Source organism: Porites lutea, chromosome 2, assembly GCF_958299795.1.
Source record: "Porites lutea chromosome 2, jaPorLute2.1, whole genome shotgun sequence".
NCBI lineage: Eukaryota > Metazoa > Cnidaria > Anthozoa > Scleractinia > Poritidae > Porites > Porites lutea.
This window is the reverse complement of record NC_133202.1, coordinates 35,852,251-35,869,209: the sequence shown is the minus strand read 5'-3', so window position 1 is coordinate 35,869,209 and position 16,959 is coordinate 35,852,251. Positions and strand designations below refer to the sequence as shown.

At 40.1% G+C, this 16,959-nt stretch overlaps 1 protein-coding gene across 1 annotated transcript; it reads left to right on the top strand.

The window, feature by feature from the left end:
* Positions 1-4,079: 4,079 nt before the first annotated feature.
* On the top strand, positions 4,080-5,270 carry LOC140926118 (uncharacterized). The gene has a single exon (XM_073375912.1). The coding sequence runs from the start codon at positions 4,080-4,082 to the stop codon at positions 5,268-5,270; it is 1,191 nt and encodes a 396-aa protein (XP_073232013.1).
* Positions 5,271-16,959: the final 11,689 nt, after the last annotated feature.

Genomic DNA, 16,959 nt, shown 5'->3' with positions numbered 1-16,959 from the left:
CAAAGAAACTGTCAGAATTAGTAACAAATATATCACGTGATTTCCTCACCGCGTGTATTAATATCGGTGTAGAGTTTCAATCTTGTATGATTTCATTTTTTGGTAGAATAAACGTGGATCGATTATAGTTGGGTTTGGTGTTTGATACGATTTATGGTTTTAGTTTACGATACGATTTATGAGATGGCGCCCAACGTGGGGCACTGATACCCTGAGACTCGAGAAGACAAAATGGTCAAAAAACTAGCGCGTACTCGCGCCAAACGTGGTGGAAATCGAAGTGTTGTGACGAAATTATCCAACGAAGCGAATGATCTTCTTGAAGTTGAACCCATCAACAAACAACGCCTGGAGTTTATTGCTGCTTCACTAAACGAGAAGTTAAATTTGGTCAAAACGTTCGACGAGGAAATTATAGAGAATTGTGCTGTGGAAGAAATCGAAGCAGAAATAAAGGAATCAGATGAAATTAATTCACGCGTCATGGATCTATTGCGGTTGATAAACGAAGCGACTACTCCTAAGGATAACAACGCAGGAATTTCGACTGTCCCAACTACGAATGTCAGCAAACTACATCCTCTGGTTTGAATGCAAACGAGACTGCGCCCTCTGGTTTTCAACAACCGACTGCACCTTCTGGTTTAAGTGGAACTTCAACTTTGGCTTTTGAAAATGCTCACATTAAATTACCGGGGAGCTCAACTTATGGTGGAATTCAATCTTTTGACGCCCCTTCAACTTCTCACGCTGGAGTTATGCAATCATCATATAGTCTTGCTCCAGGTAATGGTTCTCAATCATTTACTAACTTTAGCACGAATGCTAATTTAATGTCCAGTCAACCCAAGGCGAAACTGCCCAAACTAGCGTTGCCAAAATTTCGAGGCGAAGTGATCCAATGGCAAAATTTTTGGGACAGTTTCAAAAGTGCGATCCATGTAAACCAGCAGTTAAGTTTAGACGACAAGTTCAGTCATTTACATTCTTTATTGGAGGGTCAGGCGGCTAGAGCCATACAAGGTCTAACGAGGACCGAAGCAAATCACAATTCAGCTATCGAGATATTACAGATACCTTTTGGCAAGCCCCAGAACATTATTTCAAAACACATGGATGAAATGCTTAAGATTCCAGGATGTGTCAATGACAACGCGCCACAGCTTCGACTCGTGTACGATAAAATTAGCGTCAACATTAGAGGTTTGGAGTCATTGGGTGTAAGCTCAAACCAATACGGTAGTCTCTTAATTCCAGTTATTATGTCAAAGCTACCTCATGAAATTAGAGTTCAAGTCGCTAGAAACACTGCGCTTGAGGTCTGGGACATGTCCGAATTGTTAGAAGTTGTCCGACAGGAAGTTGAGGCTCGTGAGATTAGTGAAGGCGTGAAGACCAACGTAAATCTCGAAAAGGTCAATCCCAAACCGCAAAGGAAACCTACCGCGAATGCTCACGTGTAGACGCGAACAATTACCCATATTTATATGCACTCAAATTGGCTGATTACTCCGATTCCGAAGATTCGATAGACGTTCTCATCGGATCTGACGACTATTGGAATTTTGTTACAAGTGGAATCGTTCTAGGAGACTTTGGTCCCACTGCAGTCAATAGCAAATTTGGTTGGTTGTTGTCAGGCCCAACAGAAGCCGTTATCAATCAAGAAACAACCGTGACAAATCTCACTATAGCCGGAAATAGCAACAGCTTGTTTGATTACACCCAAGATGTCCTCGTGATACTCTAAAACAGTTCTGGGAGACGGAGTCAATTGGAGTCAAGGAAGTTTCAGAAATCACGAAGTCGCAAGATGGTTTTAACAAGCAGGTCCGTTTCAATGGACAACGTTACGAAGTGCCGTTGACTTGGCGTGATAATCATCCAGCAATATCGAGTGACTATGAACTATGTGTCAACCGCCTTAAATCACTGCAACGAAAATTGTTAAAGGAACCGGAACTGATTCGCGAATATAATCAAATTATTGAAGAGCAATTGAGCAAGGGAATCGTGGAAAAGGTCGCTGCAGAGGACAATGAGAAAGAAAACGTACACTACCTTCCACACCAGGCCGTGATACGAAGAGACCGCGAGACAACCAAACTAAGAATTGTGTACGTTGGTTCAGCCAAGCCCCCCGAACGTACTCACTCGTTGAACGATTGTCTTGAAACCGGGCCAAATTATACTCCACAGTTATTCGACACACTGGTTAACTTTCGCTGGCACAAGATTGGTCTTACGGCTGACATAGAAAAGGCCTTTCTCATAGTTGGAATCAACGAAACGGATAGAGATATGCTAAGATTCTTGTGCCTTAAGGATCCTGATGATCTGAACTCTGAGATTGTACATTTGAGGTTCACCTGTCTCGTGTTTGGACTCAGACCATCTCCAGCTATTTTGGCATCAACGATTCGACACCATCTGGACTCCCAAGTGTCTGAGGAATTCAAACCGCATTTCATTGAGCTCTTGAAGAAATCCCTCTACGTAGACGATCTTGTTACCGGCGAAGGAGATGAAGCGAAGGCGTTGGAGCTGTGTTCGAAGTCCAAATCACTTATGCAACGGGGAGGATTCAATTTAAGAAAATGGAAAACGAATTCAAAGATTGTGCGAGAGGCAATCAATGGAATCAACCTGGAAGCACGAAGACCATTACCGAAGAAGACGAATCGTACGCAAAGACTACGAAAGGACCTCCAATTACGGCTGGCAGTACCTCCGAAAACGCAATCGTCAAAGTATTGGGCTCAATTTGGAACACTGACACCGACCAGTTTACGTTCGATTTAGTAGATCTCTCACAACACGCAAGTTTACTCTCGACTACGAAGCGATCGTTATTAAAGATCTCAGCCAAGATATTTGATCCTCTCGGACTGTTGAGCCCGTTTACTATCCAGTGCAAGGTCTTATTTCAAGAACTTTGTATTGAACGCACCGATTGGGACGACCAGTTAAAAGGTGATCACTTGAAGAAATGGAAATCACTGATTCTTGAGCTTCCAACACTCAACAGTGTTTGTATGCCAAGATGTTATTTCGACTACACGTCTGGCAATTTGAAAGCAGCTGAACTTCACTGTTTCAGTGACGCTTCAGAAAAGGCTTACGCTGCAAGTATTTATGTTCGCTCCATTTATGAGGATGGACGCATTGATGTAAAATTGGTTGCATCGAAGACTAAAGTCGCACCGCTGAAGAAACAAAGCATCCCCAGGCTTCAGCTACTTGGCGCTACAATTCTCGTACGTTTGGCTAAAACCGTACAGAACGCCTTGCCTCAGAAATTGGAAACCGTGTTCTAGGTCGACTCAATGACTGTTTTATGTTGCATAAGGAATCTCAAACCTTGGAAACAATACGTCATGAGCAGAGTGCAAGAAATTCGAGCGCATACCACTCCTGATCCGTGGAGGTTCTGTCCAGGCAACCAGAACCCAGCCGATATTCCGTCACATGGCATGTCCGCAAGTGAATTAGTCTCCGAGAAAAGGTGGAGGAACGACGCTGAATTTCTGTGCAAGGATGAAAAGGAATGGCCACAGGAGGACAATAGCCAATCGGATAACGAAAATGCCTGGAAAGAAATCATCCAGAATCCTGCAACTACTACACACGCTTTGATCAGCAGTACACAAATGACGAAAATTGGCGTGCACCAAATAATAGACGTCAATCGCTATAGCAGCTGGAAGAAACTACTACGAGTTACTGCCTACGTTCTGCGATTTATCAGAAGATCAAGGAAAGACAATGGTCTCGAATTATGTGCCGAAGAAGTTCGATCTGCAGAAAAACTTTGGATTAGGTCCATACAGTACCAATCCTTTCCGGACGAAATATGTCACTTGGTGAAAATTACCCGAGCCACCTCTCGTGCGACAGTTCAACCTCTATCTAGATGACAGTGGCCTAATGCGATGTAGAGGAAGAATTCAAAACAGCCTACTAAATCAAGAAGCCAAAACTCCAATTTTGTTGCCCTCAAAGCATCATGGTGTTGAGTTAATCAATCAAGGACACACAATCGAATGTTGCACAGTAGAGTAAACACAACTTTGACGGCGATGAGAGAGCGATTCTGGATAATACGAGGACGACAAAATGTTACGAAGGTTGTGAAAAGATGCGTGAGATGCAGAAAGGTCGAAGGAAAACATTTCTCACTGCCGCAACAACCCGACCTACCCGAAGAACGCGTTTCGGACGACCCACCCTTTATGCATACTGGTATTGACTTCGCTGGACCCCTATACACCTCGGAGAAGGGTGCAAATGAGGAGGACGCTAAGGCGTACGTATGTTTGTTCACGTGTACCTCGACAAGAGCTGTGCATTTAGAGTTAACGAAAAGACTGAGTTCTGAAGCCTTTATGCTAGCCTTTCGTCCATTTACGAGCAGGAGGGGACTACCAGTTACATTACTATCAGACAACGCCAGGACATTCAAGTCCGCTTCGAAGGACATTGTAAAGATATCAAGAGCTAAAGAAGTTACCCATTACATGGCCAATAATGGTGTGACGTGGAAGTTCATCGTTGAAAGAGCCGCATGGTGGGGCGGTTTCTGGGAACGCCTAATTCAAACAGTTAAGCACACACTCAAGAAAGTGATTGGACGAAGTTGTTTAAGTTTCGGAGAGCTCAACAAACGGTTAGTAGAAGTGGAAGGCATCGTCAACACAAGACCGCTGACGTACGTTTATGATGAGTTGGATGGTATCAATTTCGCGCTAACACCCTCGCACTTAATCAATGGCCGCCGCTTGCAAAATACTCCTAACTCTAGCCACCTTGAGATTGTCAGTACCCACGAATCATTGACCCGAAGATCTCGGCATCAGAAACGCTTACTCAACCAGTTTACAGAAACATGGAGAAAGGATTACTTGGTCAGCTTACGTGAGACTCGCGCAGCGAGTTCAAGAAGAAACGAAAACCCTGGAATTGCTGTTGGTGACGTGGTGTTGCTTCAGAATGATTCAACTAAGAGAGTGCTTTGGAAACTAGCGATCGTAAAGGAATTGTTACCCGGGAGTGACGACAGAATTAGAGCAGCGGTCGTACAAGTAGCAGGTTCAAAGACCTTGTTGAAGAGAAGTATCAAGCACCTAATTCCTATTGAAGTGGACGCGTTAACAGAACCTGATGGCCCAATTCAGTTTGAAGAATTACCCAATGCAGAAACTGATGTCATCAGCAGACCTCGCCGAAGAGCGGCGATAAATGGAGAACTATTACGGAGATTTAGAGCTTAACATTGAGAAGGTTTTCGAAATAGGAACTTTTTTTTCTTTTTTGCTATGCTTAGTAGTTTTCCAAATCAAGTCTAGAAACTGAGACTTAAGATTATGGAGTTTGGAGCTTATTTTATTCGTTTGTTTCGTTTAGTTATTTTTCATCTGTATCACTTTGTGAGCAGAAGCGGGGAGTATCAGAATTAGTAACAAATATATCACGTGATTTCCTTACCGCGTGTATTAATATCGGTGTAGAGTTTCAATCTTGTATGATTTCATTTTTTGGTAGAATAAACGTGGATCGATTATAGTTGGTTTTGGTGTTCGATACGATTTATGGTTTTAGTTTACGATACGATTTATTAAAGAATCAAACAAAAAAGCACCATACAATTTCGGAATTCTGTTAAAAAAGACATTTTTTGTTTACTATTCAAAAAGGTACTACCAAGTTTCAGGAGGGTGACAAAACCACTCGTGCATCAACGTAAAATAGGCATTTAAAAGACGCAGTAAACTAGCGCGACATAAAAAAAAAAAATTTTTTCGCGCCGCTTAAATAACAGTCTGCTACACAGCCGTTTTCAGTGGAAGTAGCCTTTCGTAACGATACTAAAACGGCCATGTAGCAGACTACTTATTAGATACTTAAATAATTGTAGGCCGTTCTGATGACGCTAAATCGGTCGCCGTAACTTCATAGCGCGAATGTTTGTTTTGATGGTTGTAAAACAAACGGCAACCACAAGAAAGACAACAGGATTATTACGGAATTTGGAAAATAAGACTGAAGCATACGCGATGTAATATTTCAAGAGGAACAAATTTGCATACATTGTCATTGTTTAAATACCGGTTTCGCTTTTTGTGTTATTGCCGGCCGGATCAATTAGGCAACATTGAAACCGTAGTGGAATTTTGGTACATCTAGAAGAGCAGGCTGGTTTTCATTTGATCACTACGATTCTAACAATCGCTAAAAAATAAATACAAGTTAGCGATCCTGGCACTTGATGATTTCTATTTGATCGCTGCGATTGCCGCGATCGGCGAGAAAGTGACTAAAGTCCGAAAGATCACTGTTTCTGAGAAAATTACAAATGTGTTTTAAATTAAGGCAAGTTAAGATAACCTTTGTAAAGCTTCGTCAGTAAACATTTCTGGAAAGAACTTTGATTTTGCAATACTAATAAATTTCTACCCATAAATCAAGCAGGTCCCACCGTTCACTGTTTATACTTTTCAAGCGACAACGTTTTTTCAATCAGATACTATCGCTGCCATCGCTGAGGTAGAACTTTTTTCTTTCTCGATAGTTACCAAAAAAGGGCGCCGTTAATAATCATTTACGGTTCCTTTTTGTGGAGGAAATTTATTTAGCTTATAACACGCCTTGCATGCTTTTGCGCACGCTGAAAGCGTGTTGTGCTTTTTCGCACGGGGCTTTTGTTTGAAAACTTTAACACGCTCTTTTGTTCGACTTGCTCACGCTTAATTGTCTCAAGCGTGTCCTCTGAAGCAAAAGAAATTGCTAATGAGGCAAGATTGCAAGCGTGCTAAAGCGTGTTAAAATAAATTCTTTTGTTTTAAAGCGAACGCGTGTCGTGCGCGTGCTTTCACCTTTAGCATTAAAATCCTGTGGAGGGTCATATTTGCGAAAAATATGTCATTTATGTTCTTCCATCGAAGTGTCAACATGGTTTACAAGAGAGCTTGCAGAAACTGAAAATAATTTAATGATTAAAGATTTTTCAATTAGGTAAGTATAATCTGCAAAGATAACACGTTCAAAATTTGCCCGCTTTTATTTTGAATGCAAAAGCTAAAAGACCGACTTCAAAGAACAAGACAAAGCGCAAGAAACAAAGAAAGTCGAACTCTTGGCTTAGAGGCCATAGGAAGATTGTGTAGATACGGAAGGATTATTTATTATTCCTCGAAATAGAACGGAAAAAACGGATTTGTAATAGTCAGTCAAAGGATTAATTTTCATTCCTTTTCCTTTCAAATCGCTGTGTATTTGACTCTTTTTTTTGTCATTGGTTTTTAATAAAGTTTTTAAAACGGTATCTGTCTTGTGGTTTTATTGGTAGCCATTATTATTCGCGTGTTTTAATTGATCCTTGCTAAGTTATTTAAAATTGTTTATATAATAATACATCAAGGTGCTCCCTTGGGTCTAGCTGTAGAGATCAGCTAATTTGTATTCAACTTTGGGCTTGTTAACCCGCATAATTAGCTGACTAACGCTAACGGGCGCGTGAATTGACAAGACTAAGCTCATCAAGCGCTGAGTTTCCTCGAGATAGAACGGAGAAAACGCTTTTGTAATGGTGAGTCCAAATTGAAATAGAGAGTTTTCAGCTCCACTTTGTGTATGTGTGTGTGTGTGTGTGTGTGTTTTGTTTATATATCCTAAATAAGAAGACATGTGTTGCTAGGCGATCGCACCTCTTATTCCTATCTTTTTTTTAAATAGACGTGCCACTTATTAGTTACTAGAATGGAGTTTATTCAAGAACCAAAAGAGTTAGGGGTTACTTTAGAACCACCTGTTGTTTTCTATAGAATTTTTATACCCTGTGCAATACTTTCTACAGAGTCAAGTAAACAAAGATTGACATTTTTGCTTGATAGGCAGTTTTTCGCTTCGCTTCGCTTCGACCTCGTTTTCATGTTTTGCCCGAAAAATTAGTACGATTTCGCTTTCGTTTAACCTCCTTTTCCCTTCTTTTGAAGTAAAGATTTTTCAGTTAACCTCCGTGTCTTGGTTTTGTTTACAACCGATTTTTACTGAAAATAATTTAATGATTAAAGATTTTTCATTTAGTATTATCTGCAAAGATAACACGTTCAAAATTTGCCCGCTTTTATTTTGAACGCATAACAGTTTCTACGATATCCAATCAGAAGACTATAGCAAGCAATATCTAATCAGAAGACTATAGCAAATAGCTAATTATATAAAAATAACTTTTCTGTTTATAGATTATAATCTCAATATTTTTTTGATGAAGTCAACTCTAGGAAATTCTGATGTCCCTTGCTCCTTGCCAGCTACAAATAAACTATGACATCATCCTATCTATATGGCATGCGTGACGTCATCGGCATTAACTTAAACTATGACATCATCCCATCTTAATGAGATGCACGACGTCATCTGCGTTAATTTATACCACTCAAAAAGTTAATTAAATCTACAAAGAAAGGAGTAACCGGTCCCTTATCCACTACTCACAAGTTGACCTCACGAGTTTCACAATACAAAAGCTGAAAACGGAAAAGCGTGCGGGCAACGAAGGACTTCTTCGAAAGTCAAGCCGTTTCCTTGCCGTGTTTTCACGAAATTCGCAATAATCTTGACATCATGATCAGTGTTCATCAATCTAAGAGTATTTAAAGCATCTTAGTTCTCCACTTTGATTTACCTTTTGAAAGGGTCGCACGAAAAGGGAAATCCGTCCGCCATTTTGTAAACATCTATGACACTGCAACCTACCTCCAGTCTTAAATGCATCGCATGGCAGAGGCTTCCGCCTTTTCCCTCTTCCCATCGTCCCCCGCGCGTTTGCTATTTTTCGACTATTGCTATTTTTTTGGGATACCCAGCGGGAGCCTCTGAGGGGAGAGAGCCTATTCCCGACGATCTTTTTAAAGCTTACGATGAAGACAAGATGACGTCACGATCCTCATTTGCATATTTTTGCGTAGGGTTAACCTAAACCCTCAATTAGCGGGCTCCCAGGAAAAAATCAAAGAAAGACTATCGTCAACTCGTGGGTACGTTGTTTAGAAAATAATCAATTAGTTATCATGATCACCTCTGGTTTTCTCACAGTGAATTTTAGGAAATGATAGAAATTCATATTATAAATATACTATCATTGTTCTGGAAACACAATACTTTTCTTGCTGTTTATTGCACTTTAGTAACAGTTATTTAAGTATATATTTGAAAACGAAACAAAAAAAAAACAGCAAAACAAATAAGCAAACAAGACAAAACAAAAAAGAAAAAAAAAATGGAAGAAGGGAAAAAGAAGGTCTTTAGCAGGATTTGAACCCGATACCTTCGGTTTGACCCGACCTCACATAGCCACTACGCCATTGAGGATGGTAACATGCTTCGGCGAAAAGTCTCAAATTTAATGCCTTTTCCATGGAACTTCCGCCGGCAAACGACCGGGACAAACGATCGAGCCATAAAAACGACTCGAAGCAATGGGATGAAATTAAGGCTAATTGAAACCAGGCTACTGACAGTAAAAAACAATGTAAACGCATTTCATGGCAATGAAAGAACATATGCGATACAAGGCCGACACAACTCCTCCGCGAAGCAGAAGGCAAAACATTACCTTATGTTTTCTTATCTCGATTTCCGCTGTTATTTTAAAATGGTAATGCTCAAACTCACATCCATTTCCCCCCGTGATCTTGGGGAGTCCTTAAGAAGAAGAAGAAGAAGTGCCTTTATTTACCATACATTTCACCAGTCCGTATTTTATACCCAGTCCGCAGTCCGTGTTTTATACTGACCGCCATAAATTCATTCATACACATAACCTACGTAGGAGATCAAGCCAGCGTCGAAGTTGAAGGAGTCGAAGAGCAAATTCTCATCTTCTTGTCACGTTTAACGCCTGGACGGGTCAAAGGCTTTTGAATCGTACTAATTTGAAAGATTCCTGCCTGTCTTAAATTTGGTAAGACCTCTATCCTAACCGTGCTGTAGCGCACGATGCACGCTCGCAGCGAGGAATTTGATGCTACCGAATTTCGGTGAGCGCGTGCTTCTTTGGAAACGATAGATCTTCGCGCTCTCGAGTTCGGACCCGATTAATTACGAAGTGCGTCTACTACGAGTGAGTGAGTGACCCATTTGCATATCTCAGTCCCTGCAATAACTCGTGGTACGCTCGCGCGTACCCACGAGTTAAAAAGCAAGCAAACAAACGTCATGGAAACATGTTTTACCGATATAAAGACCAAGGAGACATTTTTACGCGGAAGTCTTGCTTAATTTCTTAACTGTAACTGTAACAAGTTTATTCTAAAGAAACCTCACGATCATTTATCATTAAAGAGATTTAGAGTTATGCTTACAGCAAACGGCAAAGGTGAAATTAAAATTGAGCACTTTTCAAAACAGGAAAAACAGTCCAAAACAATTCTTATGGATAAAACTAGCATGCAACTACTAATTGTTTTGCCGAGAAGTAATTAGCAGTAAAAGACAAGTAAAGTGAAAACTTGGTCATGTGGTAAAAATTCACGTTTGTTGTTTGCCGTTAACCTGATTCTAAATCTCTCTATTCTCTCCGTATTAAGCGAGTTAGTTTTAGAGAAAATATTTGAACTTTTAGTCAGGACAAACGAAACTATCCGTTATTTACGGGTTTCCTTATTAAGTGGGTGTCCTTAGAGCGGTTTTCCACTGTATTTGGATTGTTGACCGTCGAATTTTATTTTAGAGGGGTAGTTGTACTATATCTTTAATATTTAAATGTAGAAGGCCTGTAACTAAATCTGGATCTCAGGTGCATACACAGAAATGAACAATAACTTTTTTGCTCACCGTAATAAAGAAGTGATTGCAGCACATGTCATTCAGGCTCATGTCCAACAAACAGGTAGTTTCATTTGGCTGCAAACAAATTGAAGTGGATAAATATGAGAGATGGACCCTCCGATGTTGCTTCTGCTTTATCTTATGACTACAAAATATATCTTTGCAAATTATCATCTTAAGGAGTCGATTTTTTCTTACAGCGGAGACAGAAGCAGAAGAATTTGTTAAAGAGGAACAAAATAAAAGCCGTAACAAGATCTCGTTTTAAGGAACCAACAGTATAACTTCTAATTCATGGGGAGCTGACTCCGCGTAATTATCAACTAGACATGGAAATAACCAAAAAATGACCTGGCCTCAAACTCAGCAGGAATAAAGCCCTGTGGGACCCAGTTACAAAAACGTTGGTTTAAGTCCGATCGTTTGAACAATATTTTTTAACGTTTTTTATTTTTTTCTCCCCGATGCATAAAATGGGCAAAAATTAAACAAAATTAATATCATATTCAGTTATTCGTATATCTTGAAATAAAACTTGCCACTAAAAAATAATGCAACGTCACATTGTTACTGTCTTTCTTCTTTAATTTCAACTAATCAGATCGCAATTTGGTCGACAACAAATATTTTAAGAAATTTCCAAGTTATTGACTCAAAATCGATTAACCAACGGCCAGATTTTAGCACATTTTGAAGAGCATAAAAAGCGGTCTGGTGTATTGCTTTCCTTACTAATGGCTTGTTTAGCCTACAAGAACATTCTTTTTCCTTCAAATTGGCTAAATAAAATTTTTGGGTGACTGAAATCACGAGTGCTGACAAAGCGAAACAAATGCAAATATAAGACTATAACTGAACGGGCTAAAAAACATGACCTCTGTCCCAAGAACAACCAAATGCGATTTACGGTAGGCGTTAAACATGTCGTTATTTTGAACCTTTTCGAAACAACGTCGATCCAAAATGTTCTAGATGAGAGCTGTGTTAAAGTAGTAAGTGTTACAAATTCCACGATGTGTAAAAATTGCAACACACATTTAGTAATCTGTTCGTTTTCTAAGATTGGCTCTTACTGAATTCCATGCAGCGAGGTACGAAATCAATACATTAATACTGTTTAATCCGACGATAACCAGAATTGTTCATGTTGCAAGGCGGTGCAAATTTTTATTAGTTCTTAAATCCAAAATCCGCAGATGACACTGTGGAGGATTCCAAACTTTAACTGAGAGAATCAGTCTTATCTTTGCTGTTGTTTGTGTCACATTTGGAGGTCATTTCCTGTGCTCTTTGTAATTGTTTTGTCCGTGAATGCGAAGATTTCCTGCCCTGTTTTGTCACGCGTTCTTGTAGGATGTTGAATTCTCACGCAAGCGACCTACATATCCGAATTTACACGGTAAAAAGGGGTCTGTAGGCCTAAACGACTTTTACCTCAACATGTAAAATGTCGCTTGTTTCGATTATTTTCTTTCTAGCGGGTAGATTATGCTGTAGAGCAAATTTTATTTTTGCGGCTGATCTCACGTTGAGGGGTCAATTGAAGCTGACCTGTTTCAGGCATATTGATTACAAATGTAATTATTTCTTGTCATTTTTGTTTCTTACAGGATTTATTTCTGATGCGATGCAGTTTAAGCATTTTCTTTGGCTTCGGTTCGAGGATCACGGCGTTTATATGATGAATTTGTACTGGAAAGAATTCGCTCCACTCTTCCAGAGTGCAAGAGTGTATGCTGAATAAATTATTTTATTTATGCTATCTTTCCGTGCAGTGATTTCGTATTACTTAATTTTGTTTCGGCCGATAGCCGCATTACAAGTGGCCGCAATCAAAAATTTGTTTCACTTCTACTCATCTCCAGTAGCTCTCGGCCAAATTTACTTTGATTTGGTTTTGGTCTCAATCAATCACAACGCACGATACCTATATCCGGAAATGGATATCTCCCGGACTGCCGTTGGGAACGAGGTTGTGCACCAGGATGAAGAAATGGGGGGGGGGGGGGGGGGGGTTGGGGCGGTCAACCCACGAGAAATTTGAAATTTTCAGGTTTTCAAATGTCAATTTGCGCACTCTTGGGTCTCCAATATGAGTCAAATTCACAGCCTGGGGCGAACTAATACGCGCTCACAAGACTTTATGGCAGCACTCAGCATCTTTAGAGAGCAATTACTAGGTGAAAAATGGTACCCAAAAACCTTGTGCATCTCCCCAAGTGAGCAAGACATATTCTAGCTAGATATTTAGCATGGTTGGCAATTCAACGAAAATACCTGTGAATTGTTTCACATGGTATGTACAGCAATATAATATGTGTAATGCCAAAACAAGTTATCATCAAGAGTGGTTGATGTCTGAGGGCTGATGTTTGTAACTGAGGTCCAGAATTTCATTTAATTGGACACTGGAGTATGCTAGCAAATCTAACACAGAATTGGAGGACCACTTCATGTTTCTGCGTCTGATTTTTCGATCTTTCGCTGTATCGAAAACTTGTGGCAGGGCGGCATCCATTGAAAACATGAAAGCAAAAAGTAAATTGCGATATGAGGTTTTGTGCGACTATTTCTTCTGAAAGCTGAGGGACAAAATACCTTTCGTTATGAAACTTCACGGAGAAAGGAAACTCATACAAATGACTACAGGTATTTTCTAAAATGGCAGACCACTTAACACTCATTCCAAGGCCCTCTTCTTTTTCCAAGGTGGCGGTTGAGTCAATTTTCACACCCCGGGGACGTTAAGAATGTCAAAATCCCTACCCGCGTACGCTTCACTAGGCCAAATTCCCGCGGGTTGCCCTCCGCCCCCATCCTGGGGCAAACCATTGATGGTGCACTACACTTCCACTTGCCGACTCGGCAAAACTAAACAACTGTCAAACTGCCACAAGCAAACCAGTTTTTAGCGCATGTAGTCATGCAAATTATGCCACGTCACGTAACTCTGCCCTGCGCACTTAGGCTGTTTCATTTTTAACCAGTCCTGTTTTTTAAAAAGAATAAAATGTTCAATGCGCTTTATTTTTTACAAATGTAAAGCGGAAGAAATAAAACACCCATAATGAGTGAACCAATTAAAAACGTCTAATACTATACTCCTAAACAATCGGCTGCTAAAGCTGCGAAGGCTTTCGTGTCGGTAAACACTGAACAAATTACACTAGGGTGACAAAATTCAAACTTCAAGCGTTTCAACAACAAAAACCAGAGAGAGGCGATTACGACGAAAAAAAAACCGTGAAAGGGACAGATATTTAAAAAAAAAAAAAAACTAACATAACCAAAGGGAACAAATCAAAACTAAAATTTCATTACAATACTTACAGTGATAAATGCACGTTTGTGCAAGTAGGAAATGTGATATTTGACATCGGCTTACATGTAGGGGATGTACGAACGGGCGTGCGGCGTACACTACGTCATAACCAGATTTTCTTGCATCGATATGTTTCCAATTTCTACAGCAATGGGGCTTCCCGGCGAGCGCGGAGGCTCCGCTATAAAGTTTTAATGCCCAGCATCTAGCATTATACTTACAACGTCTACAATTCGTAGCCTCTAGTTTAATTTTGTTTTCTAGATGGTGAAGCAACCGATGTCGTGGTGTCGTATTTCCTCCCTCCCCACAAACGCTTGCCTACCCAAGACTAACATTCCTTTCCCATTGATTTATTCACGTGGTGTGTTACACCTATAACTGTGATGATCTTCTTTCATGTCACCAGTCAGCCGTGAGATGTATTGATTTCCAATTACCCGCAAATTCTACCTCGAGAGATAAGGGCGTTGTGAAGTTAGAAAAAGCAGTTATTTCACTCAGCATTGCAATGCCTGAATTCAGTCATCTGCAGGGAAAGTTAATATTTTCAGGAAAACTGGAGTTGATCTTTCTCGCGTCATCGAGTCGGTAGTCGGTGAAAATCTCAGTGGAGTATAAAAACTCTGGATTCGAGTTGTTTACTTGCACGCTAAATACCACAAAAGGCTCTTACGACTAGGTGAAGCAAGAAGAGTTTAGAGGGCATCAGGGAGACGTTATGTGGCATTTACCATTTCGTACATCGAAGGAGGAAGGGAAGAATTACGAATCCCATAAAAACGCCTGCTCAGGAGCAAGTTTGTATTGGCTGTGCACAGGAAGGGATCACTGCCATCAAAGGCGAATAAATGCAGTCACTGTCCAGACAATATTTTACAAACTGACATAGTAGACTCTCTTGTAGTAGCCCTCTAGTGCAGCAGCATTTCAGGAAGCATCCCAACACTCTTTTAATGAAAAGAATGCAAAGAGTTATTCTGATCTTTAACTTCTTATAAATGAAACAGTCCAACGCTACAACCAGTTGCAAAAATGTTGAGACACGCCGACGAAAATACGACCTTTTTGTTTCAAATCGCAGCTAGTCACTGGTCTGTGATATGTAACACTGACCTCCCTCCCCCCTCATTCAAAGTTGTTCCTCCAAGTTTTGAGCACGGTCTTGTATTACTAGCAACTTTGATAAGGGGTGGAAGGGGGATCACAAGCACAAGATCATGGACAGACCATTTAAGGCAAAGTACAGTACAGTGTCTCAAGTACTTTTGCTACTGGTTGTAGCTTTATTTCATGAATATTTCAACGCTTAGCATTAAAGAATTTCTCTCCTTCCCGGTGCGCAAGGCCGAATTACGTGACGTGACATACTTTACATGACTGCATGCACTGTTAACACTGGTTTGCCTGTGGCAGTTTAACAGTTGTTTTGTTTAGCCGAGTCGGCAAGTGGAATTGTAATATGTGTTGCATAGTTTCAAATTCTTCACTCAATTCCTTCTAAAAGTCTTTTTGAGGAATCTTCTCTGAAGTTTTATGGGCTCTTAAAAAAAAACAGTCTCAGGTGGCTATCGTCGGATTAAACAATGTTAACGTAATGATTTTGTACCTCCTTGCATGAAATTCGGTAAGGGTCAATCTCAGAAAAGAAACAGATTTCTTTTTTGTTGTTGTTGTAATTTTTACGATGTGGACTTTCTCACCTAGAACATTTCGGATCAGTATTGTTTCGAGAAGTTTCAAAAAACGAAATGTTTGGCGCCTACCGTAAATCGAATGTGGTTGTGCTCGGGTCAGGGGTCACGTTATTTCCCCGTTTTTAGTGTAACATTTGCAGTTGCTTCGCTTTGTCAGCGCTCTTGATTTCATTTACCAAAAAAATTTATTACGCCAAATTGAAGAAAAAAGAATGCTCTTTTGGCTAAACAAGCCATGTACTAGACCGCTTTTTCAGCTCTTAAAAATGTGCTCAAATTTGGCCGTTTGTTAAGCGATTTTTTTGTTGACGAAGTCAATTAAGCAATAGAAAACGTTTTCCGTGTTTGCATAGCCTGATATAAACACGAGAGGGGTTGGGAGAATTCGAGACAGTTATGCAAACCCGAAACGAAGTCGAGGGTTTGCATAACCGTCGAGAATTCTCCCAGCGCCTCGAGTGTTTATATCAGGCTATGCAAACTCAGGGAAAAAGTTTTCTATTACTTTTATAAAATGACTTTCCCGAGAAAAGACGCAAAACTCTTTGTATGGCACTGACTAACAGAGAAATTCTTACCAGTCGCAAAGTCTTGTCCACGAAGTCTTGCACGCGTAATCAGTTCTTGTTTTGCAAAAAGATGCTTTCCAAAATACGGACTTTTCTCGCATAAAATGTCAGCTTAAGCGAAAAAAAATTGACACACCTTCTTTGCAACGATTTTCCAAGTTTCAGGCAACGAAGGAATGGGTAAATAAAGTAAACTTGTCGAGATTTTAACTCTAAAACTTTTTCAAATTCGTGCTTGCGTGATTAGCGCGCGAAAAGCAAAACATCTTGGCGCCACAACCATGTTTACATACTCTCATCCAAACACTCCTCTCGGCCAATCAGAGCGCGCGTACTATCTTAGTTATTTTTATAAAATCTAATGAGTTAAAATTATAGAGAAAAAACAGTGAAAATATGACGTCCCATTATCTTTTATACTTTGTATTTTATTTCAAAATAGACGAGCCACTGAATACGGCTCTAACTTGCTTGATTTTTGCCCATTTTAGACATCGCGAAGAAAAAAATGCGTTAAACAAATGTTGTTCAATCGATCGGTTTT

Excerpts from the sequence above, each read along its gene's own strand:
- LOC140926118 (XM_073375912.1), top strand. The coding sequence starts at position 4,080 with ATGAGAGAGCGATTCTGGATAATACGAGGACGACAAAATGTTACGAAG.